This window comes from Strix aluco, chromosome 39 (assembly GCF_031877795.1).
Source record: "Strix aluco isolate bStrAlu1 chromosome 39, bStrAlu1.hap1, whole genome shotgun sequence".
Taxonomy (NCBI): domain Eukaryota; kingdom Metazoa; phylum Chordata; class Aves; order Strigiformes; family Strigidae; genus Strix; species Strix aluco.
Genome location: NC_133969.1, coordinates 131,446 through 157,225, shown reverse-complemented (window position 1 = coordinate 157,225; position 25,780 = coordinate 131,446). Strand labels below are relative to the sequence as shown.

Genomic DNA, 25,780 nt, shown 5'->3' with positions numbered 1-25,780 from the left:
TGGGGGTGACACAAATGCAAGGGCACAGCGGGACAGTGTGGAAGTGAGGAGGGACCAGCACTGAAAAGGCCACGTCCTGCTGCTGACCTTGGCAGTGGCTGCAGGGAAGCAGTAGCCCCAGCTCACAGGCAGCAGAGAGGCAGCAAGGGGCAGCCCCGAGGGGCACTGGGGCTGCTCCTCCATGGGGCAGCTGGGCCCTTGGCTCCTGAATCCCTTCTGCCTGCTGGGGCTGGGCCCCAGCTCCAGAGAACTACGAGATGGATGGAGAGGGAAAGGATTATATTCTGGCTTCTTTAGCTATGCAAAGAGCCTCCTTCCTTATGAACATTATGCTTACAGACAGAAAAAAAAACCGTTTCAAGTTTAAAAAAAGTATGAATACTCTATAATTACAATTAATATTATCCCATGTGTAAGAAACAAATACAACGTAGATAAACAGAAGAACAAAAGACAGGCTGGGATTTTACTGAATTCCTGGGATGAGGATGGTGAACACCTTATTGATGCTGAAATAATCTGTATTTGTGTAGGATCCTCAGGGCGTCCCTGACCTCCTGGTTCCTCATGCTGGAAATGAGCGGGTTCAAAGTTGGAGGCACCACTGAGTACAGAAATGACACCAGCAGGTCCAGGGATGGGGAAGAGATGGGGGGGGCTTCAGGTGGGCAAAGGTGCCAGTGCTGATAAAGCCAGGTGAGGGAGGCACGTGGAAAAGGCTTTGTGCCGTCCCTGCTCAGAGGGGATCCTCAGCACGGCCCTGAAGATCTGCACATAGGACCCCACAACAAAAACAAACCATCCAAGAGATAAACAGGCAGTAACCATGATAAGCCCAACTTCCCTGAGGTAGGAGCGGGAGAGCTTGAGGATCTGGGGGATTTCAGAGCAGAAATGCTCTAGGGTTTTGCCTTGGTAGAATGATAATGAGAATGTGTTGGCCGTGTGCAGGAGAGCCCAGAGACACCCAGTGCCCCAGGCAGCTGCTGCATGTGGACACAAGCTCTGCTGCCCAGGAGGGTCCCTAGTGCAGGGGTTTGCAGGTGGCAACGTAGCGGTCGTAGCACACGATGGTGAGGAGAGAAAACGCTGCTGTGACCAAGAAGAGAAAGAGAAAGGCCTGGGCAGCACATCCTAAGCAGGAGATGTCCCTGGTGTCCCAGAGGGAATTGGCCATGGGTTGGGGGAGAGGGGTGGAGCTGGAGCCCAGGTGGAGGAGGGAGAGGTTGAGGAGGAAGTACATGGGGGTGTGCAGGCGGTGGTCACAGGCGATGGCGGTGATGATGAGGCCGTGGCCCAGGAGGGCAGCCAGGGGGATGCCCAGGAAGAGCCAGAAGTGCCAGAGCTGCAGCTCCCACTTTTCTGCAAATGCCAGCAGAAAAAAATCAGTTATGAAGCTTCTGTTGGTCATTTGCTTCCTCTGGGTCATGGGGCCCTGCCCAATGAAGAAAAGTTAGTGAAAGTTTAGGATTGACTGCTCTGGGCAACACTTTCTACATGCTTGACAGACACCCCCCCCCCCCCGCCCCCAGCCTCTGTCCTTCCAGAAACCTTCAGGCAGCTCCCGGGCTGGAGCTCTGGTGTTTGCTGGCTGAGGGGGCAGTGGGGATTCTGCTGTGGGCTCTGCAGAGTCAGTCCTGCTCTGCCCCAACCCGCAGTCATCGCTGGTTAACTCCATGCCGGAAATCCAGGAGATTTCAGCCTTGTCCCTCCCAGGGCCCCCGGCTGCAGAGCAGAGCTGTGGGGCTTTGCTCTTCTGGCTTTGGCTCCTGCTGCCCTGTCCTGTCCCTGGTTCTTCTTCCTCCTCCTCTTCCTCGCTGGAGCCCCCCAGCCAGGCCACGGTGCTGGTGGCCGCTTCGGCGTCACCGTCCCGCAGCTGCAGCGAGTGGAGATGCCACAGGATTTGCCGCTGGCGAGGAAGAAGAGGAGGAGGAAGGTCAGCCGCCAGACAAGGCTTGAGGGGGACATTGTGGGGGGTCCTTGTTGTGTGCCCCCCCCCATAACGGTCCACTTGGTGGACTCGTGATGGTTCGTTTACTACGATCTCAAAAGTGCAAAATTAAGGTGACCAACACCAAAGGGGATTACATCAATCAAACAGTGAAACTTTATTGTGTTGCCTGTGAAGCGGCACGTGATAGTTAGAGATGGGTGAAAGAAAGGGGAAAAGCAAAGTTAAGTTCAGAGAGAAGAGAGGTTATAGCTACCACCGCTGACCTCAAGATGTCCCAACGGTCCCGGGTCCAGCTAATGCTCCGTCGTCGATCGTCATGATCCTTGGTGGGGAAGCTTCCAATTTTCATTGTCCAGAAGTCATCTTTTATGCTCAGTAACACACCTTGCTCCTCCTCTGCCTCAGGGGTCTCCACCCTTCTCAGAATTCAATTATCATCTCTCCGCCCTTCCTGAGCGAGGCCATCGCGGTGCACAGGGGGGAGTGTCCGAGGTGTGGTCAGTCCTGGAGGCGGGCAGCCTTCAACCAGGAGGTGTGTTTTGGTGTTATAATGAAGCAAAGTTCATCTAAGGTTAATGATTTCTTCATCGATGTTATGGCAACAGTTGCGATCCATCTTTTCTAACAGTGGCTATGCAATTATCTCTAACAGCTCCGGCTGGGCCCAGGTACCAAACAATAGCACAGCACTCTTTGAACTGCACGGCTCAGGCACCGAAGGACAGCACTGCACTGCCGGCACCACACGGGTCAGTGCTCAGGAGAACAGCACTGCACTGCCTGCACCACACGGGTCAGTGCTCAGGAGAACAGCACTGCACTGCCGGCACCACACGGGTCAGTGCTCAGGAGAACAGCACTGCACTGCCGGCACCACACGGGTCAGTGCTCAGGAGAACAGCACTGCACTGCCTGAACCACATGGGTCAGTGCTCAGGAGAACAGCACTGCACTGCCGGCACCACACGGGTCAGTGCTCAGGAGAACAGCACTGCACTGCCTGCACCACACGGGTCAGTGCTCAGGAGAACAGCACTGCACTGCCTGCACCACATGGGTCAGTGCTCAGGAGAACAGCACTGCACTGCCTGCACCACACGGGTCAGTGCTCAGGAGAACAGCACTGCACTCACTGTGCCGCACAGTTCTGCGTTCAGGCGCCCTTGCACCACATTCCACTCCAGCGATCGGCAACTGTGTTCCAGACACGCCGCTGTCGGGTACCTTCCTGTCCATGTCCCTGAGGACAATGTTGAGGCAATGCTGATCTTCTGGCCCACTCTTACACCCCCTCCTCACCCGCAACCGGGGGTCTCCGGCCGCCTCCGCTCACTCCAGCGCAGTGTGGAGGCAGGGCTGGAGCTCGGCACGGGGCTCGTCCGCCTCCTCCATGGCCAGCGCCACGTTCAGCCACATCTTCCCCTCCTGGCCACCACCCGGAGTCAGTCCCTGGCCCTCGGCAGGGGGGCACAACAAGCCACGGACCCTCCCAGGGGGCTACAGCGAGCCATGGACCCTCCTTGGGGGGCCACACCGAGCCACGGAACCTCCCGGGGCAGCCACAGTGAGCCATGAACCTCCCCCGGGGGGGGGCCACACCAAACCACCAGACCTCCTTAGGGGGCTACACTGAGCCATGAACCCTCCTGCAGGGGCACCCCCCACTCCCACACCCTCCCAGGGGGGCCAGGGCCACCCCATGGGTGTGACCCCCCCCCCCAGCCACGGTGCCGTTGTCACCCCCCACCTCAACTTGGGGGACAGCTTTGCTAAGCACATCTCCCCCCCACCCCCCAAGCTGAGGGATGTGGGGAACCCCCCCAGGGAGCCCAAGGAGCCCCCCAGGGACCCCCCAAAGGACCCAGGAAGCCTCTCTAGGGACACAACGAACCCCCCCTGGACCGCCCCAAAGAACCCAGGGAAGCCTCCAGTACGCCCAAGAGCCCCTTGAGCCAATGAGCCCTCCCAGGACACCAGGAGCCCCCCAAAGAAGCTGGGGAGCCCCCCAGGACCCCCCATAGCCCCCCCCAAGCCCCAGCTCACCTCCAGCGCATTGCCCTGGTGCAAGGACAGCTCCTGCCGGTAATGGTGGACAGCCCGCGCATGGTCCTTCAGGTCCCGAAAACTGGTGGCCAACAAGACATGGATGATAGCCAGCTCCCCCGCTGGCATCCCCAGCTCCTGGGCAAAGCTCAGCTGACCCCGGGGAGCTCTCCGTCAGTGGGAATGACCCCCTAGAACCCCCCAAAACCCTTCCTCAGCCCCACTTACCTGCTTTTGGTAGTAGTCCATGGCCCAGATGTAGTCGCCATACTTGGTTGGAGAAGGTGTCCCCGAGCTGCCCGCAGAGGGCTAGGGCTACTGGTGGGTCACTAGCTGCTGCCTCCTCCAGAGCCTCCTGCAGCCGCGTCACCTTGGTGGCTGCGGGGTGACAATCAGGGCATGCCGGGGACCCCCAGTCACCAACCCTGACAGAGAGGGGGGGCTTGGTGTCCCCTCCGGTGTCACCCGGCCACCCCCGTGCGTCCTCATGGCCCTGAGCTGCGGCAACACAAAGGGGAAGGGGAAGGGAGGACAGGGCAGAGCTGGAGCATTCTGTAACCCCCTTGGGGACACCATCCTGCCCCTGGGGACATCATCCTGCCCTTGGGGACACCGTCACCGGCTCACCGTAGCGGAGATTAGAGCAGATGAGGTCTCACTGCACGGCTGCCATGAGCCCAGCACGTAAGCTTGCTTCAGCGAGCGCTTGGTGGCTGCAAAATCCCCCAAACTCAGCAGGACCTGGGTGACAGAGGGGACACCCATCAGAGCATGGGGCACCCAACACCAGGAAAAAGCTCCTCATCCTCCCAGTAAGCACCCACCTGGGCCATGCTGCCGCAGCACTCGCTCTCCATCCCCTTCTCTTTCATTTGCCGGGCGCAGTCGCGTGCCTGGGCCAGGCAACGCAAAGCTGCGGAGTGTTCGCCCTCCCGCAGCTGGATGTACCCCAGGTTGAAGTAAGCGGGGTAAAGATCCTCGTAAAGCTGACCCTGCCTGCAAATGGAGCTGCCATCACTGCTGGATTTGCCCCAAAAACCCCCTCGCTGCCCGCCCTGCCCGTCCTTACTCCAAGAGAAAAATGCTTTTTTTGATGTACTGGTTCCTTCAAGCTATCGTAGACCAAACCCAAGTTGAGGTACAACCGGCTCCTCATCTCCGTTATCTCCCGCTGTGCCACGCTTCCTGCGGATAAAAAAAAAAACACGCTGGGAGCTGTTGAAGCTCCCCTGGGGAAAGGGGGGGACTGAGATTCCCCCACCCCGGTGCAGCCTCACCTTCCAGTTTTTCCTCCACGATGGCCAAACTGGTGCGAAAAGCCCGTTCGGCTTCGTGCAGCGCTAAAACGGCCGCCCCCTCCTGCAGCGAGCAGCTGTCGGCCACGAGCATGTACATGCGGCCGAGCGTAGCCCAGGCTCGCTGCTGTTCCGTGTCATCCAAGAGGGACTGGGCCAGCTCCAGGTGTTGCCGTTGGTGCTGGAAAAGGGGAAAAAAAAGAGCTGAGAGCCCCCCCGAAGCGTTTCAGTGCCCCCCCTCAAATATTTGAGCCCCACTTTCAGCGCTGCCTCGTAGCTCTCCAGCTCGGCCAGGCACTTGCCGATTTTGGGGGGAGCCACGGCGCAGCCCAAGTCATCGCCGGCGCCCTCCAGCAACCGCAGCTCCTGCCGATGCTCCTTCAAAGCCTCCTCATAGCGTCCTGACGGCAACCGGGGGGGTTAGAATGGGGGGGGGGGGGGGTGTAAAACTGAGGTGGGGGTTGTGGGGGGGGCCGTGAGGACTCACCATGACTGGCCAAACTCTCGCCGAGCCGGTTACAAACTGCCGCCTCTTCCATCAGGTTCCCGCCGCGCTGTGCCTTCTCCTTCTCCTTCTGCAGCTCGGGGGAGCGTTTGGGGGGGGGGGGGGTGTTCAGCCTGGTGTGACCCCACACACACAGCTGTGCCCCACCCTGCGTGTACCGCAACACCTCCCTGAGGGACCCCCCCAAAAAAAGCAGCCAGTGCCCAGGGCCTGGACCTGAACTGGGGGAGGCGGGGTGGGAGGGAGGGTTGGGGTGTCTCTCTGCAGCCCCCCCTCGGCGTGTTCCCCCCCCACACCCCGAGGGGGGGTTGTTGAGGGGGTCGGGGGTGGAAATGGGGGGCGGGGTGTGGAAACGGGGGGGGGAGTGAAAATGGCGCGGGGGGAATGGAGGGGGATGGAAATGATGGGGGCATGTGGAAATGGGGGGAGGAGATGGAAATTGGAGGGGAGATGGAAATGAGCGGGTGGAAATGGGGGGACATGGAAATGGAGCGGGGGGGGGAGCACAGAGGGACGGGGGCAGCGTGAGGGAAACAGGGGGGGGGCGGGAGTGTGAGGAGCCGCCTGAAGGGGCCTGGGACGGGGAGGTCTCTGGGGGACCCCGAAGTGGGGGAGGGGGGGGTGGTGTGTCTGGGAAGCCCCGGGCCGAGGGGAGGGGGGGGTCTCTGGGGGGCCCCAGACTCACGGCGGATCTCCCGCTCCGCGCTCATCCCCCGCCTCTGCCGCCACAGCCGCCCGCCCCGCCCCGCCGCCATTGGCCCGCGATCCACCAGTCCGAGCGGGGAAGGGCGGGAGACAACCGCTCCCATTGGTCAATGCGGAAGATGAACCGGCCGCAGGGGACGACGGGAAGTGTGGCGGAACCCCCACCCCGGCGGAAGGACCCAGCGCTCCCAGTAGTTCCCAGTTCGTCCCAGTGCTCCCAAGTACACTTATCCCAGTGGCCTCAGTGCCTCGATACAGGGAAATGATTACTTGGTTTGAGACTGATTTACTTACAGCAAACTGCTTTGCAACTTCTTTACTTCTAGCGATTTACAGGATTACTTCGAGTATTTTTGAATATTGCTAATTTTGATTAATAATCCTGCTTGCCCAGACCGTTCTGTGAAATTTTACTAAGGACTACCGAGTTCATCAAAACAAAGCAGTTTACTGTGAAAATCTCCCAAGAACTGCAGTGCTCAGCAAAATACTGTGTGTTTATCCTTCGAGCACATCTGCTTCCCGACGAGTTTAGTCTTGGGATGAAGAGAGAGCCCATGGGGACGGAACGAGCAGATACACTGGTACTTTTAGGTAAGATAGAATGAGTAAACCAGCTGAAAACACTCTTGTTATTCAAGAAATTGACAAGAGAATCCGTGCGTGCTCCGGGGAAAAGCACAAGGAGAGGAGGACTCCGAGCCTTCCTCCCAAAGCCCCTGGAGACACCCCCCGGGAGGCAACAGGCAGGTGCAAAGGGAACATAAACTGCTGACATCAGCCTTACTCATGCACATGTATGTTTGTGTTATGTAATCCATGAATACGTATATCCACACTCGATCAGTTTTTGGTACAATGTGCTGTCGGGGTACAAGATCTGTGGAGAAATCCCCTCGCACCCTGGCGCCAGAGTAACCACACCTGCTGTCTAACTGAGTTGTAGAGTCTGTTTCCGCAAATCGGCCCTTAAAATTCTTTATTACAATTGATAAAACACTTAGTGCTTACGTTTTGATTCAAAGTTCCTTGAGTTTTGTTTGTCTTGGCATTCTTTTTTTAAACCCGGCAGTGAATGCTGGTTTTTGAGAAACGATATGGGTGTGTAGGGGCAGGAATTAGAAGGGAAAAACAGACATTCTAGAATAATTTCTGCTGATCCTTTTTTTACCTGTCTGCGGTGGCAGTATATGTCACTTGTATAGTGCTAGTGTAGCATGCAGTTGGGTACCGACACCGACTATTTTTTATCAAGATGGTTGCATAAGAAAGAAAACACCAAAACTGTTGTGCTTCCCCCCTTCCCCACTGTCACCGCTTTAACCCAACGGATTAGATGGTAATTGACTTTCCAAATGTGGAAATCCAACACACTTTGAAGCATTTGCTTGAGAGCTGAAAGAGGAAAAATCAACAAGGAAAGGAGAAAGTTGACGTTTCTAGTATTCCATCAGCTGCTGTTAATCTCATCAAATAAATCTTATCAGCTCCTGGCTCCGCCTCTCCCTCCGGTTCCCGATGGGGCTCCTGGCTCCCCCCCCTCCCCTCTCCCGCTCCCAATGGGGCACCTGGCTTGCTCCCTTAAAAGGTGGATTTGTATCCCAAAATAGGGTTTGTACTGTAAGAAGGAGGGTTTGGCCTCTAAAGATGAGGGTTTGGAGGATGAGAAGGAGGCTGTTTACCACGGAATCTAAACTTTGGAACCTAAAATGGAACGCTTGGAGTGGAAAAATCAAGCCTTGCTCCTTAAAAAGGTGGGTTTGGACCCCAAAATAGGGTTTGAACCGTAAAAAGGAGAGTTAGGGTCCTAAACACGAGGGCTTGGAGCACAAAAAGGAGGATTTTCACTGTAGAATCAAAAGTTTGCACGTTAAAAAGTAATCTCTGAGAGGTAAAATGGGGGTTTGTGCCCTACAGTTGAGGGTTTGTGCATTAAAAATGAAGCCTTCAACATAAAAATGAGGGTTTGTTCCCTAAAATATAGGGCTTGGAGTAGAAAAATGAGGCTTTGCCCCTGAAAAAGGTGGGTTTGGACCCCAAAATAGGTTTTAAACCGTAAAAAGGAGAGTTTGGGCCCTAAAAACGAGGGCTTGGAGGATGAAAAGGAGGCTGTTAACCATAAAATCAAAACTTTGGAAGCTAAAATGGAGAGCTTGGAGCAGCAAAATCAAGCCTTGCCCCCTAAAAAGGTGGGTTTGTACCCGAAAATAGGGTTTGTACTGTAAAAAGGAGGGTTTGGCCTCTAAAAATGAGGGTTTAGAGAATGAAAAGGAGGCTGTTAACCCCCCAGAAAAGGGCCCCAAGATCTCGGGGGACACACCCCCCCACTCACACCACCATGTTCTTCTGGGGGGGCCGCCTGTGGGTGCGCTGGGGAAGGGGGGGCATCCGCCACCCACTTGCTCCTCCAGGCTGGGGGCGGGGAGCTCCGTAGGGGGACACATGGGCAGGTGCTATTTGGGGACGTTCCTGCCCGGGGGGTAGAAAGAAGGGGGGGATGAGAGAAAATGAGGAGTTACAGGAGGGGGATGGGACATTTTGGGGACCTCCCCTTGTCCCCCCCATCAACAACCCCCCATTATCACCCCCCACAGTTTGGGGAACCCCCACCCTCCCAATTTAACGTGATCACCCCCCCCATACTGACGACCCCCCTGTTGTCCCCCCTAATTTAGGCCCCCCCACTCCCCTCCATTTTGGGGAGCCCCCTTATTTCACCCCCATATTGAAGAACCCCCCAATTCTGGGGTGTCCCCCCCCAGCTCAGACCCCCTCAATCCCTCCCATTTTGGGGACCCCTGTGGTGGTGCAATTCTTACACCACACCACCCCACCCCCCACCCACCCCCCCCGCCCCTCTTTGTTGGGCTGCTTGGTGCTAGGTGCGATTCCACCCACATCCCCCGAGCTATACACCAGTCTGTGGAGATAAGGACTGACAATGTTAACGAGCCTGGCTCCTGCCCCTCCCGATTGCTCGGAAATGGTTAAAATGCCCCATCAACTCCTAAGGGCCTGGCACACCTGTGCCTGGGATGGGGTCAAATGGGAACAATAACAGAGTCGCACATTAATCAAATTCTTTTGTAACTGCTGGAAGGCACCAGAAGGTATTTGACAAAAGTCAATTATCTTGGACCCTATAAATGGCGACCACCAGGGAGACCCTTTGAGCTCTCCTGGATTGCAGCGGCCTGTGACCAGCATCTCCCCTGAGCTGGGACGCCTCTCAGGTACCAAACCCTTAAGGTGTCGTCTGCTCCAGACGGAAGGCCAGGGCAAAGTCCCCCGCTCGAGTCTCAATTATCGCCCGTTGAGGAATGCCAAGGCATTGGGAGGATTTGCTCTAAACTCGAGAAGAGGGAAATTTTCTTTGAGCTAGCTTCTCTTTGGGGGGGGGGGGGGGTACGTACCCTTGTTTCTGTGTGTGTATGTCTGTTCTGTGTTCATTCTACTGAATCCAAACACCTTTGTTTCTGTCTGTTTGTCCATTTTGTTATGTGCATGCATGTGTGTATATATATATATAGGTACCGTTAAGTAAGTTAGTGTGAATCTTGTCATTTTAGAATCTGAATAAGTCGCTTTTCTTTCTTTTAGTATTTCTGAATTATTTTATAATAATAAATTGCTGTTAGTTAGTAATAAACCTAGATTTCTTACTAAATATTACCGTGTCAATACTTCCATCCGCGACAACGTCCCAGGGACCGTTGCTGTCATTTTATGAGACACAGTGTACATCCAGCTTCTGACTCCCTGCAGCTCCCAGGCCTGTTCCTGCAGGGCTGCTCCCTGGCCAGCTGTTCCCATCCCGTGTCACTGCTTGTTTTGGCGTTGCAGTCACTGTGCTGGGTGTCCCCGGTCACGTTTCCTGCAGGCAACATCCCTTCACATCGGTGTGTGCTTTGAAGATGGGAAGTGCTGTCCATCGTGCGTGACGATACAGAAATCTGAGAAATAGGGATTTTAACAAAGTATGAACTAAAGTTTACTGAAGTAGAAGGTTCTTTAACATTCACGATTTTTGTTGTTGTTACGTGAATTAATAATTAAATATTCTTACCAGAATTAGGAAGTTCTCTTTTTTGACTTTTACAGCTCTTCTGGATTTTTTCTACACCCAGGGACCCCACACCAACCCCAACCGTGACCATCTCCCTTCCCACTCACACGAGACCTTGCTGTGACATCTTTCCACCTTCCCACATGTGCTTTCTCAAAATTCTTGCCTGTCTCCTATTCTCCCCAGCAAGACTCAAAGCTCAGCGGGCTGGAACAGCCTGACAACTTGGGACCTGTCTCTGTCCTTGAGACACACTCTGTAACATCAAAACAATTATTATTTACATATTCTTTAAGATTTTTTTCTGGTAGACAAAACAACAAACAAAATATCCTGGCCCACTGTCCCAGGGCAGCAGCGCTCTCAGCTTACAGCAACAACTTCCCATCCAGAGATGCAAAACAAAAAATAGCAACAGGAGATTCTACACCAAGTTCTATAAAACAAACCAGGGGTACAAATAACCTGTGTTAAAACAAACAACACACAAAACCAAACCTCCCCCAAGAAAATTATACTGAAATTACTACAACTCATTCCAGCATTGCTTAAAAGCCAAAGAGCAAACCTAAAAGAGGAGAATACACTTAAAACCAGAGAGATGGGAACTTCAGCCCAGAATTAACTGCTGAAGATTCCCAGGTAAGCTGCAAAAATGCAGAGGGAAAGATTTCACAACGTTCATACCCTCAGTTCTGGCAGTTGCCGTGAGGCTCTTCAGGCTGAGGAAAGCCAAAGTACAATTCACACCAGCGCTTAATAATCTTGACAGAACAATTACACACGCTAAGGATATGTTATGGCTGGCACAAGAGCAGAGAACAGAGCAAACAGCGATGAACAGGTTCACTAAATAAACGTCACTTCATCTCTACCACAGTTACTAGTGTGCATCTGTGTTCAAAGTCTAAAGACTACTCAAAAAAGTCTAAAAAGTCTAAAAGACTCCTCAAGCTGTTAAAATAACTCGAGAGGCACACAGGCAGGTGTCACGAGGCACAGTATAATCCAGATAGCAGCTTGCTGAGAACCAGCTCCCAATAAATAGAAGTACAAATCTTAACATGCAAAACAAAGATAAGTGTGGCTTGTCGAGTGTTTTGAAAATGCAGACCAACTACAGCCAAAACATGTCAGAGCATTGCTTCTCTACATCTTCTACTAGGAACACAGAAAACCAGATGGGAGCCTCTGTATATCATTACTCTAGAAATCATTTTCAAATTCAAATTTCAATTTCAAATTCAAGTCAATTTGACTTCCTTCGGTAACTAAGCTAAGAGAGCGTGTGATACTGCACAGGTATCCTCCAGTAAATTCAGCTGAATTTGTATGAGAGGCTCAGGAGCTGAGATTTCTGCCCCAGTGGTAAAAATATTACATTCCTACAGGTTTCATGGAAATAGGCAGTCACAGAAAGGAGAGAAACCATGCCTTCCAGCCTGCTGCAGCACAGCCCCAGAAAATTCACAGGAACGAAGGACATTATGAGTGGTCTAGCCACAGAAAAAGTTTCAGTTAGATCTTTAACGTTATGAAATAGTGCAAAACATAAACCACGGATGTATAAGGAGCCAGGTTTAGTGCTGCTGAACCATATACCAGAAGAGTTTACAAACTCAAATGCCTTAAAACCTTATTTTTCATTTTAAAACAGGAACATAGACGTTTGCATCTTCTTGCTCATACCCTGTTATTCTGGCGACAAAACCAACCACCTTCTTTAAAAGGAAGCCAGACGATTTTGGGGTGAGGAGTATCAGAAGGGAAACCGGTAGGAATTCCTTCTCAAATTTGGCACTTAGCACTCTGAGTTGCCCTTTAAAGCTTGGCCAGAAATTCTCTCCAGCCCGCAAGTTTCCTCATTTCATCTTAGGACACGCTGCTTCATTTGGATGCAACACCTCCAGGAAGACAGACAGCTCCAAATGTGTCAGTTTTACCTCAATTCACTTTGGTCCCTGTCAGTCAGATTTAACACAAATCAAAGTAAATACATAATTAAAACTAAACTTAAGGTCAGTTCCAAGTTTGGAAAAAACAAAGCTGTATGAAATCAAAAGCAACGCTAATACAGTCTAAGAACTGGAGTTCAGGGGTTGCAGCAGCAGCTAAATTTCTGAACACACCTTCTCCCCTGAACAAAGCCCCAGACTCAAAGCCCCGTTATTTCACCCTCCCCAGGACTCCTGCTGTGGGCAACCCCCACCCAGGTCCTCTCTCCTCCTTCTCCTTTTCCCTTCGGGTCTGACTTGGCTTCCAGCTTCTTGCTCTGTGCAAGCGTTGCTCACTCATCCACAGGCCTTACACCTTCTTACAGCAGTCATGTTTCAGTAAAAATGTAACTGCACCTGTACAGAGTTGGGTTTGCTCCACCAGACTCTTCTCCCCCGCTCTGTGTCTGCCTGCTGCAGCCTTTCAGTCAATGCGGACTTTTAATCCTCAACCCAAACCCCACCAGAGACACTAATACCACTTTAAATATTACACAAGATACCAGATACACTCACAGTCAAACTTGTGAGCTTTAGGCAGTCCCTAACTGTCCAAAGAAACCAAAGACAACATTCTGGGATACACTATTCACACGGGTGAAAGAACTGCTAAAACAGCCCCACCCATGGGTCCTCTCTTCACCTGACACACTAATTTTGAGCCTTGCTTTTAGGAAGCTGTGCTTAAAGGTAGCAGGTTAACAGGCACCTATTAGCCCTCCAACAGGTCTGACAGGTTAAAAACTGACAGCAAACCCACAGCTGACACACACCACTCCCCAGACTCACCTCTCCGACAGCGATCGCGGGTCCAGCAGCGTTCAATGAAAATCCCATTTATCACAGTGGGTGGGCGGTTGCTCTTCCCTCTCACAGCTGCTGGACACACATCTCCACACTCCTCTTTGTCATCCTTGTTGGCCACGATGTAATTATCTTCTACAGAATCTAAAATCCTTGACCAGTCGACCGTGGACAAGTCACATAATTCACTGTTCTTCTCAATCCGCACAGCGCCTCGAGGAACGTCCATCAGGTTACAGAGGCCCATCTCCTTCAGGTGAACCATCTCAGAAATGACCAGCGGGGAGTTAAAAACCAGATGAGTTCCTCAAGTCACAGTGAGGTTGAGAAAAGTCCCTTTAAACTCTCCAGGCCACACACGCGAAAAAGCAGCAAGTAGTCTGTAACCATAGTCAGTTTAGGAAAGCTGAGCTCACGGAAACCTTCAGGCTGGTTTTAAACATCAGCAATATTTGCAAGTGGCCCCCAATCACAGTGCAGCTCTCAAGCATGTTCAGCCGGGTCAGATTTGCAAATGTCCACGCTTCTGCAGACTGGAAGGCAAAAACAACGTTATTTATTTATTTAATAAAAGGTAATTGTTTTACTTTTCTAAATACACAGTTTTGTCCGACCACACCATAATATATGGCTACAGTCAGAATTCACGATGGTTTGGCTGATTAGGGATACCAATTAAACTCAGACACCAGAGTGAAAAGAGCAGGTGTATTTTACTAGAAATAACTAAATAATGTAACAGAATAATACAGAAAACATACAGTAAGAAAAGACAGAACAGTGCACGCAAACAAACAGGAAAATACAGGGTAATGCATCACATCATTGCTACCTGAGAGAGAGAACAGTGATTAAGGCAGATCCATCCCCACTCGCACCCGTTCCCACCATCCAGACCCGCAGGCGCTGGGCAGCCCCGGGTGCAGCGAGGATTTGGGGAGCCTGTCCCGGGGAGTGGGAAATCCTACGCGGTGCATCCACCATAGGTGAGGCACCCAGAGTCGCTGTGAGCGGGTCCGGCCTTATGTACCCAAAAATCAGCAAGTCAGAATAACTGGCACCTTTGTTTTAAGCGGAAATATCTGGTTTCAATCTCACATCAGATTCCCCCAGAGCCTGGCCAGGGCTCAAGGGAGAAGCTCAGGGAGTTTCCCTGCTTATCTTACTGGATTATGAGCAGGATCACACATCTGGTCACAGGGCCAGACAACGGTCTCTGCGGGCCTGTTATTTTATCCACACACAAAGAAAGATAAAGATACATTCAAGACAGCTACATCTGCCACACATATCTCACTAATGATTACATACTGAGTCAGCGGCTCAGGGCCTGTTGTTCAGGCTTCAATACTTCCACCTCTTACATCAGCATAGGTGGTTGGTTATAACTCAGTATAATACCTGTCAGCACAATGGTTATCAGTTATAAAATATACAGGATTCATCTCTAGGTCAACTCTGGCTTGGGCCGGTTGTCCAAGCCTTAGCACCTCAACGACCAGGTCCTTTTCAGTAAAGCATGTTTCACGTGCTAAGAAATATACTGTGGGGAACATTCCCTGGTACAGGATTACAAAATAAGACTGAAGGGGTATCTCATAACTTCTTCTGCCATCTCGAGTTTCTGGATGTTACCTCTATCACGACGGCAGTTGTAACACCAGTTCTTAGACGTCATTTGGCGTTTACAAAAGTAAGAGATGTCCATGCAACAGAGTCTGTTTTCTTTAGATATTGCCAGCAGCACACCTACCTCATCTCAGATCGTGCAATTAGTGCCAGTGGATTAGAGGAAGTGATTTACAGAATCACAGAATCATCTAGGTTGGAAAAGACCTTGAAGATCATCCAGTCCAACCACTGACTTAACACTGACAGTTCCCAACTACAGCATATCCCTCAGCGCTAAGTCAACTTTACTCTTCAACACCTCCAGGGATGGGGACTCCACCACCTCCCTGGGCAGCCCATTCCAACACCCAACAACCCGTTCTGTAAAGAAATGCTTCCTAATATCCAGTCTAAACCTTCCCCGGCGCAACTTGAGGCCATTACCTCTTGTCCTGTCACTTGTCACTTGGTTAAAGAGGCTCATCCCCCCTCTCTGCAACCTCCTTGCAGGCAGTTGTAGAGGGCCATGAGGTCTCCCCTCAGCCTCCTCTTCTCCACACTAAACCCCCCCAGTTCCCTCAGCCGCTCCCCATCAGACCTGTGCTCCAGACCCTGCACCAGCTCCGTTGCCCTTCTCTGGACACGCTCGAGTCATTCAATGGCCTTTTTGGAGTGAGGGGCCCAAAACTGAACACAGTAATCGAGGTGCGGCCTCACCAGGCCGAGTACAGGGGCAGGATCACTTCCCTGTCCCTGCTGGCCACGCTAGTGCTGATGCAAGCCAGGATGCCATTGGCCTTCATGGCCACCTGGGCACACTGCTGGCTCAAATTTAGAATGGCTGCAGGGAGGGGAAGATAGGAAAAGAGTAACGGCTAGGAAATAGCTGCGGAAGAGAGCAGAACAACCTGGACATACACACGCGCAGGAGTACAGCCCTCACTCCTACCCAGACTTTGCTGACAGCAGTCATTTACTACACTAGCAATTTTTGCCCTAAGCATTCTTTTCAGATTAGGTGTTCGGGCTTTTCTGTTGTTATTTTCTCAAGGTTGCGAATCTCCCTGCCTTGACTACCTGGACAGTTTATTTAGTAGAACCAGTAACCCAAAGACCTGGCAAAGTGAACAATTACACGAAGCATAAATTAGAAGGTAAACAGAGTAATATGAATCCAGGCACCAGCAAAAGGAAAAGACGGAAAGCAAAAAGTTTGAACAGGGACTCTAAGCACAGGTAAGAAATCAAGAAAGAAATTCAGGGCGCCATGCCTGTACAGCACAGCAAAGCCCCGGTGATAACCCTTTCCAAACCAAACCTCATAGAAATACACAGCTGGACCTTGATGGTCAAGGGAGAAGCCTGTGGAAAGGCAAACCTGCCTGGCAACACAACGCTGCCAAACAACCTTCCCCTGCCCTGTTCAGGGGGATGCTTTTTTAATTATTATTTTTTTAAGACTGCAGCCACTTGAGGGATTCTCTCTTCTGCCTGCAGCTGAGACAGCCCACCCCTGCCCCTCTCCCCCCTAAGAATTAAAAGCACAGGATCTTTGCTCTTTTTGTCACTGTATGTAAAGCTCACCGACTAGAAAATTACCATGCCACAGCTCCAAGAAATCACCCAGCAACAATCAGGCCTTACAAATGGATGTAGAGAGAGATGTTTAATAGTTACAACTGTCTGACTCCTCACGGTTTTACACAGACCACAACTGTGTGGGATAAAAATAAATTCTATGCAAATGTCTTAATGATTATTCAAAAATTTGCTCCACTGCAATAAAAAAAAAATAATCTGGCAACACTAATACAGGACTTGAAGCAATGTTATTGCCCAATGGGATTTTTTGGCACTATATCCAGGTCGTTTCATAAATTGCTTTCTGGAAGAAAAAGCTAATGCACACAGTGCCTCAAAGATCAAGGATGTACTTTTTAAAAGTGGGAAAGAAAATCTGATGGCCAACTACCAGCACCCTCTTTGCCCCACGAAAAACTGCAGCAAGACTGGACGTGAGCCAGAAAGCTGTCCTGCTGCACATCCCAACCGCGGGCCAGAAGAACTGGGAGAGCAACAGATTCAGTTTAAGTACTCTAAATAGTTAATTTTAAATAATCAAGGTAGGTATTTCCAAGGAAGCAAGTGTGCGACAGGGCAGGCCAGTGGTTTCTTCATGAAAGGAGAAACAACAGAAGGGCAAATAAAACTCAGACACTGAAATTCAATGTACAGGACACCGGTGCAGCTAAAGCTAGCTGATGAATGCAAAATCCAACAGCTTGCTTCTTATTTACTGCTTGCTGAGCACACGGGCCAAACCCAGCAGGCTAAGGTGGTACCCACGGCCAACGGCCGTATCCCAGGATAAAGTACTACCTCGAGTAACCTGAACGGGCACAGCTGGCCTTAAGGAAAGGTCAAAAAATACAGCTCAAGTCTACAGACTAAGAATTCCTTTCGAGAGTAAAAGCTCTAGGCTTTTATTGTGGCTTAAGGCCACAAAATGTATCTATACACTCAGCATAACTACCTGAGTCTTTCATCATTTTGACTAGAATTAGGTAAGTCACTAGAAACTGGCCACAAGCTGGCCCCCAGACAAGCCCTTAATCCACAGAGCTCCCCCTGCTCCAGGAGCGCAGCTAAAAAGAGGCAAGTGAAGCTTGGGAGTAAACAGCAAAGCATCTTGAAGTGTTAAATAATCCTATCAATCTACCAGAGCTGGAAGTACACAGCCACAGTCCATCAGCTGTTTGCATTTTAGAAATATTTCCGTATTTGTCACCAGCTCTCATGCAGAATGCGTTATTTGTCACTAGTGCTGCCAGCACAGACCAAACAGGAGGTTCTACACATCCTGGCAAACCAGGATGTGACCCGGGTTACTCAAACTCTGCTGCTTTCACAGCGGAGCAACAGCAACGTAATGAACTGGCACACTGTCTGCTGGGCTCAAGGGTCCCAGCACTGGGGGCTCCTGCACGAGGCCTCTTCATGGAAGGCAACAGCAGATGCCAGCGTTAGCCTGGAATAGAAACTTAGGAGACATTTAAAGCAAATTAGGGGTTTTTTTTCCTGAAATAAACAACTGAATAAAAGGCTAATGTAGTTCTAAATGTACAAAGATTAAAGGGTTTATACAGATTTTTCCACAGTTAGAGAAAATTACACTTAAGACTTATTTTTTCATGTTCTACTTCAGTTTGGTTTTTAAGTGATGAATACCACCGTGGTATCTGAGCTCCTTCTTTTAACCACCTCAAGGAGAAGAGTAAGGAGTTAAGAGTATCTGAAAGAAAATACGTTTCTTTTGTTGGAGGGTTTTCATGCTTTTGAGTTCCGCTCAGCAGTTTGTATCTTCTGTTCATGCAGAAGCTTCTGAAGTCACCCCATAAATTTATTGTTACCAAGACAACAAGAAGCAGTTTTAAGCAAAGCAATAAGTAGTTTTCCACAAATTCTCTTGACAGTATTTCTTCTGCAGGGGCAGGGGAATTAATCAACAGTTAAGTATGAAGGCTACGCAGGTTTGATCCCAGAAGGAGGAGAGCAAAGTGGAGCAGTCAATGATAATGCAGACAACCTGGTCTCAAAAAAGCACATAAATCAGCTTTCAGGAAAATCAAAATCTCAGACTGATTCTCCAGTAGTAGGCCCAAAGCTATTGCTGGTCAAACTACTGGCAAAATCTCTACCAAACATAAATTCCCAAATTTCAGCAGAAACAGGCTCCATGTCCAGCAGCACAGCAGTACGCTGCCAGAGAGGAAACACCCCTCCAGCCCTAGGTACCAAGTGATTCAGAGTAACTGAAAAACACCCAAAACATCACGACAGACATGTTTCATCAGACCCCCAAGAAAAAAAGTTGCAAGGCTTGCTTTTTCAAAACAACCAAACAAAACCACCCCAAGATGCCAAAGCCTCTTGAACAAACTAGTTTGGTAACAGCCTTAAAGTACGGAATGAAGAAACGAGATCTGATGTCAGAGGTTGGTTTTCAAGGCAGAGTCTAACCAGGGGAACAGCTGGAACTTAAGCCTTGTTTATAGTAAACCATGTGGATACCAGACCTTAACGATTCCCTGTGTCAGAGCTCTGGCCCTTTAACAACCAAGGAAGACCAGAATAACGCAGCACTGCACAGAAAGATCACAAACCATTTCAGCTGTTAGTCAGTCCTGTATTTTTATAGTGTTTGCTGCCTACTTGAATAAGCAAATTATTTAAGAAAAATTACACTCACCTTGGTCAAGTCAAAAGCTTTGCAATTCGGTGTAAGGCTGACTTTCAGAAGTGGTGTTAGGAAACGGGAAAAAGGGCTTTTGGGTGTTTCTTGGGATAACGGCTGAGAGAGGAAAACGTGCTGTCAAGTGACCGGTTAGGAGAAGCTGTAAGACAGCTTCTAGCCTACTGCAGCAATAGCCTAATAAACATTCAAAAATCTAACTGTGAAATATCAGTTTTCAAACTCCAGTTTTCCACCTCAGCCATGTAGATCTGAGCAGCGAAGCAAACTGAGATACGGGCTCAAACGTGAGCCTGTCTCTAAACCTCCAGCCCCTCCGCTACCACCTCCGCTGCCTGTTCTCTCTCCCTGCTCCAGGCAGCGCTGCCGGACTGCGGGCAAACCTCTCGTGGGGGCCGCTTTCTTTAGTGCCAAAGGCATCTCTAACCTCACAGTCTGGCCTAGGAAGCCTGGTTTGCTGGACCATCACGCTCTCCTCATTAGTTCAGAACACAAACAGGAAACACGACGCACGCTGCCACGCTTCCCACGCGCAGAGCAAAGGCAGTGAAGCGACAGCATCCCAGGACCACGGGAGGTCACTCGGGGTAACGGACAGAGGCCGATACGAACAGACCTCGATACTTCAAAGGGAGCAGGAACAGGTTTTACACGTCGCCAATATCAACATGATTTATATTCTGCACAACAGTCACCCCAAAATGGACCTCAGAAAGCTTATGGGTTTTACAGACCGTTCAGAGAGACAGTTAGTGCACTACCTCTCTTTAACACAGCAAAGGGCACACGGAGAGCTGACAGACGCAGCTGTTCCCTAGTTCTGATACAGCCCTGCCCTGCTCCACTTACTCTTCCTACCTGATCCTCTTGCAAGCAAATTTCATTCTAGACTGAGTCTCTCAACACCAAGAACTAACACAGCATTGAGGCGGAACAAGGCAACAGTTTCTTCATGAGTTTACGAGCACAAAAAAATCTGTATGAGCCAGAATTAATATATAAGAAGCAAATTATTTTGAAAGGCTATTACTGCAGAAATACAAAGTGGAATTTGTCCCACCTGATGATTTCGGTAGAGATCTCAGCCAGATTTCTAACTCCCACCATCAGCAGCAGGCGATGGAGTACACGTGCAGCGCCCAAATTTAGGTGAAGAGTTTAGAAGGGGGGGAAGCGTCCTCTAAACTCTGGTGACTGTATTGATTAGTTTTCTGCTAAGCCCAGAGTTGCTCAGTTGGTAGATGCCTAAAACTAGGGGAGGTAAATCCCACCCTAAATACCACAGCTGATGAACTGACGTGCAGCAGTCACGCATGAGGTTTATTTCAAGAAGTCGCATTATGTTTACACAGTGATAAAAAAACAAACACAAACCTGGTTTTCTTCACAGAACAAGAAATATGTATCTTCATTTTATGCACAGGTCAGGTCTCCTTCCTTAACCCTTGCTTCTACTCCTCTCAGTAACTTCTGAGCTCACAACTAACTTCAGTCATGTGTAAAAGAGGAAGAGAGTTCTCACACATCATATTCCTAAAAGATGTATGAAAACTGGGGACGGGTTAAGGAGGAAAAACTCAGCGTCTCCAGCCAAAGGGTGTTTTAAATGTGAACTCAAACCATCCACCCAGTTTGCCTGCTGAGCCACACACACTACACACTGCCCAGCCTCTTACCAGACACTGTCTAAAAGTAAAGGAAAGAGAAAGATACGGGGCACAAGAAAAACTACGTAGTGTTGGGCTCAGAGACAGGGGGAATGTTGTCACTGGAGAGCAGCGTTACCATGGGGCATGCTTGTAGAGAATGCAGGACACAAACCTCTGGTCACGAGTGCTGTCCCCCACAGCTCGGGTTTGGGGCCACTCCTGTTTAACATCTTTATTGATGATCTAGATGAGAGGATCGAGTGCACCCTCAGTCAGTTTGCAGACGACACCAAGTTGGGTGGGAGTGTTGATCTGCTCGAGGGTAGGGAGGCTCTGCAGAGAGACCTGGCCAGGCTGGAGCAATGGGCTGAGGCCAAATGCCGGGTGCTGCACTTGGGCTACAACAACCCCGAGGAGCGCGACAGGCTTGGGGAGGAGTGGCTGGAGAGCTGCCAGTCAGAGAGGGACATGGAGGTGTTGATTGCCAGCCAGCTGAACATGAGCCAGCAGTGTGCCCAGGTGGCCAAGAAGGCCAATGGCATCCTGGCTTGTATCAGCAATAGCATGGCCAGCAGGGACAGGGAAGTGATCTTATCCCTGTACTCGGCAGTGGTGAGGCCGCCCCTCGATGAGTGGGTTCAGTTTTGGGCCCCTCACTACAAAAAGGCCATTGAATTACTCAAGCATGTCCAGAGAAGGGCAACGGAGCTGGTGCAGGGTCTGGAGCACAGGTCTGATGGGGAGCGGCTGAGGGAACTGGGGGGGTTTAGTCTGGAGAAGAGGAGGCTGAGGGGAGACCTCATGGCCCTCTACAGCTACCTGAAAGGAGGTTGCAGAGAGCTGGGGATGAGTCTCTTTAACCAAGTGACAAGTGATAGGACAAGATGGAATGGCCTCAAGTTGCGCCAGGGAAGGTTTAGACTGGATATTAGGAAGTATTTCTTTACAGAACAGGTTGTTGGGCGTTGGAATGGGCTGCCCAGGGAGGTGGTGGAGTCCCCATCCCTGGAGGGGTTTAAGAGTAGGGTCGACATAGTGCTGAGGGATCTGGTGTAGTTGGGAACTGCCAATGCTAGGTTAAAGGTTGGTACTGGATGATCTTCAAGGTCCTTTCCAACCTAGGTGATTCTGTAAAGCAGACTCCGTTAGCTCTGCTGCGCAGGGAACAACTTGTTTGCTCCTGCCACTATTGTCTGTGCATTCCGAGCCCCGCTGACGCCGGCCTTCGCGTTGGAGTGCTGCTCCCCACCTGCACTGCAGCACCGTGCGAGCTCGTCATGCTCAAAAATCGGAATCAAACATTAAAGTGGCTGAAAACCTTTTGAATTAGGGACCTTTACCGTCCAAATTGTCCACAAAATACTTTACAAAGTATTTGCACTGTGTCAATGATATAAAAATATTCCGCCCCAGACTCTGTTTTGACATCTCGGGCATCGCTGCTGTTTCTCCACCCATGAACTGTCGAGCACATTTTCCCACCGCGTAGCAACACAACAAAGATTAGGGAGTTACAATCGTAAACACGCTTGCAACCCAAAAAGCTGAATATGATTTAAATAAATAAATAACTAAGAAGCTTCACCGTAGCAGCAATAATAACATTTTCAGATGAGGAGCTGTTGGACCAGAGCTGTATATGCATTTATTATCAGTGCTGGATGTCACGTCTCTGCTGGCGAGGGGCAGGTTTGGACACGCTTTGCCAGCTGGAACTGACCCGCCCAGGTTAAACCATCCCACGGGTCTCTCTCAAGGCTTCTAACGTAAAAACACGTACGAGGAAGAAACTGGGCTATTTCTGAAATAGGTAACTTGTCCAATTGCTGGGAAAAAGGGGCTGTCTTAAGGGTACCTCCTGCTTTATTCTCTGCACAGCAGCCACAGCTCAAACCGGCCATCGCTGCACTGTCTGCACTGAACCAGTTACCTGCTATTGCCTCTGCGGAGGGAAAGCTGACAGGGGTATGGGACTGTCTATGGGACGGGTGATTTACCTATCCAGTCAGCTCGCTTTAAATAAACACTTTCCTTTTATTACAAATCATCTGTAAACATCATCCAGAATTAAAACCTCTAACTAGAATAATTTCCTAAGCAAGTTTGTTTGATGTGACCCATCAAGACAGCTTGTAAGGCTTAAACTCGTGTCAGCCTGGATTTAACAAGCTCGCGACCTCCAGTGCAACACCTTTACACCCGTCTTGTGTCTTACCAGACCCCGTTCAAACACTGATCCTGACCTCCGAGCTTCATCCCCCTTTAATACCTGTGGACACCCCCACACCCCAATCCAGGGACACCCCCCCTGGGGACCCCCCCCCCACCAGGGACACTGAGGAGCTGCTTTCACCACCCAGGGTGTCCCCAGTATCCCCCAGTGCCCCCCCCATATCCCTCAGTGGCCCCCAGTATCCCCCAGTGCACCCCCAATATCCCCCCAGTGGCCCCAGTACCCTCCAGTGCCCCCCAAATATCCCCCAGTGCCCCCAGTATCCCCATTCCAGGGGTGCCCCCAGTATCCCCCAGTCCCCCCCCATATTCCCCAGTGTCCCCAGTATCCCCAGACTGGAAGTAGACTGGGTTCTCGCTCTTGGGCTCCTTGTCCACCAGCAGCTCCAGCCTGGGGGGGGGGGCCTGGCCCGGGGGGGGGGGGGGGGGGGGGATGGGGAGGAAATGGGAGGGTGGGGGGCCCCCCGGAACCCAGGGGGGCCCAGCACCCCCACCCCAGCACCCCACCCCAGCACCCAGGGGTGTCCCACTGCCCCCCTCCAGCACCCAGACCCCCAGCACCCCCCCCCAGCACCCAGGGGGGTCTCCCCCATGTGCTGATACCATCGGGGGGGGGGGCAGGGGGGGACGTATGTGTGCGATGAAGATGCTGACATAATCCCTGAGGAAGATGAGGGCGTCCGGGGGGGGGGGGGGGGGGGCCTGGGAGGGCCCCATAAAGCCCCTCCCCGGGGCCCACAAACTCCCCTGGTTCCCCAGAGACCCCCGCAGCCCCCTTCCACCCCCAGGGGCACCCTGACCCCTCCAGAGCACCCAAACACCCAGCCAAGAGCATCCTGACCCCCCCCAGGAGAGCCCCAGCCCCCCACAGGAGCACCCTGACCCCCCCCCAACCTGGTCGATGTGGAGGCACAGGGGGTCGAGGGCCACCCACAGGCAACATTTGGGGACCCCCCTGGGGGCAGGGGGCAGGCGGGGGAGCACCTGCAGGGCCTTGACCCACAGCGGGGGTCAGGCAGGGGGGTGCAGAAGTAGGGGAAAAATGGGGGACAGGAAAGGGGGGGGCAGAAAGGGAGGGGCCAAAAATAGGGGGTCATAAATGGGGGGTCAGAGAGAGACAGAATTGGGGGAGTCAGAAATGGGGGGATAAAAATAGGGGTCAGAAATGGGGGGGCAAGATTGGGGGCGTCAGAAATAGGAGCCAGAAATGGGGGGGCAAAAGGGAGGGAGAAAGGGCAGGGGCAAAAAGGGGGGGGGGGCAGGCACAGCCATGCTGTGTTGCTCTTCCTTAGGCAGAGTTCCTTCAGAAACGGCTACCAAATGTCAGCAAGTCAGACTTCAGCGTGCAGGCTATTACGCTGGTTTTCTTTGTGGGTTTTTTTGAGGAATTAAAGTGTGAAAAGTCCTAGAAACATCTCAACAAAAGGCCTTTCCCGAACAGACCTTTCCTAACGTTACAGATTAGAAGAGGGGAAGGACCACACACACTCGCTCCACCTCCAGCCCCGAGCCCAGCTTTGCCTCGCAGGAGGTGGTGACTTCTGCAGTTGCCAGCACTCTCCCAGCCCACTCAATCTTGTACATTTTCACAGTGAGTTTTTAAAGCCCAGAATTTTGTAAGATTTTCACTTTTGAAAAGAAATTTGACATGGTTTTTTGCTGATCAAAATAATTTCTCTGAAGCACAAGTAGGACTAAACCAGTCATTTTTTACAAAAAGCTTACCAGGAAGCCAAACATCTGCTTCTGAGAGCTGCTCTATGAATGTCCCACTGCCTCCCTCTCCCCTTCGTTCAGCTTCTGTGCGCAACTGCACTAAAGGTCCTTGCAATCGGAATGTGCAAGGTGGCTGCGTAGCTCATATTCTAGAGTGAACACCGGAAAATGTCATTAAGGATAAAATATTCATTTTAAAGGAAGCAGGAAGTTTAAATTTCAAACACATTACATTTTTTTCCCGCTATGCCTGCCTTCTGCCTTTACAAATGCTCCAATCCTTTAAAACTGTTTGCTTAAATATATACAGTGTATATATAAAGGGAATAAACTACTTGCTATGATATTTGTCCTTTAGCAGGATCCAGTAAGAGAGAGAGAGGGGGAGGGAGGAGGAGGAGGGAAAATCTTGACAAGAATATATATTAGAGAAATCAATAAAAAGACAATCCTTGGAATTCATGAGCCTTTAAAATCAGATGCATTTTCTTGTAGTAATCCTAAAAACCTGTGAAAGAATATCCAAGCAATCAACCCCCCATAACTCATATTTAACCTTCCAGCATGTAGAACTACCTATTAAATGGCTTCGCAACTGCACGCGGTGTGAGTGCATTCAAATAAGAGCAGAAAGAGAAAAATGTCAATGCTACACCTCTTTTAACATGCACTGCACAGCCGAGAACATCTGCCAGCTGCCCCGTAATCCAATGGGCCGTTCAGAAGCAATCACGTCCTCACCTAGAGCTGTGCAGCTTCTCCCTGCCGTGCCCATTTGCTTTAGCAGATGGAGCAAAACGTACTTCACCGCCTCTTCCACAACTTTCACACACTTAGAGGTACAAGGTGAAAGTCATTCAACATATTACATGGGCCAGCATCAAAATACTGTCATCTCTTCCCCAGATACTGTAATTCACCTTTTAATTTCACAGGGCAACAGCACAGAGGAGG

The 25,780-nt window shown here is 50.8% G+C and overlaps 2 protein-coding genes across 2 annotated transcripts in view; both read right to left on the bottom strand.

Moving 5' to 3' along the window:
* Positions 1-810: 810 nt before the first annotated feature.
* On the bottom strand, positions 811-6,552 carry LOC141917535 (tonsoku-like protein). The gene is given in 12 exon segments (XM_074810793.1): positions 811-1,909; positions 2,218-3,379; positions 3,998-4,079; positions 4,226-4,490; positions 4,625-4,738; positions 4,822-4,993; positions 5,067-5,102; positions 5,104-5,182; positions 5,275-5,473; positions 5,551-5,693; positions 5,780-6,388; positions 6,483-6,552. Coding segments are annotated over 10 exon segments (1,701 nt in total). The 3' UTR covers positions 811-1,909; positions 2,218-3,379; positions 3,998-4,065.
* A 3,103-nt stretch (positions 6,553-9,655) lies between these two features.
* Positions 9,656-25,780, bottom strand: part of LOC141917532 (insulin receptor-like) — a 55,602-nt gene continuing 39,477 nt past the window's right edge. The window contains exons 4-5 of the mRNA XM_074810791.1: positions 13,352-13,899; positions 9,656-10,455 (exon numbers count right to left, since the gene is read on the bottom strand). Of these exons, the coding sequence (XP_074666892.1) occupies positions 10,394-10,455; positions 13,352-13,631 (342 nt within the window). The 5' untranslated portion in view covers positions 13,632-13,899 and the 3' untranslated portion in view covers positions 9,656-10,393. The remainder of the gene's footprint in view (positions 10,456-13,351; positions 13,900-25,780) is intronic.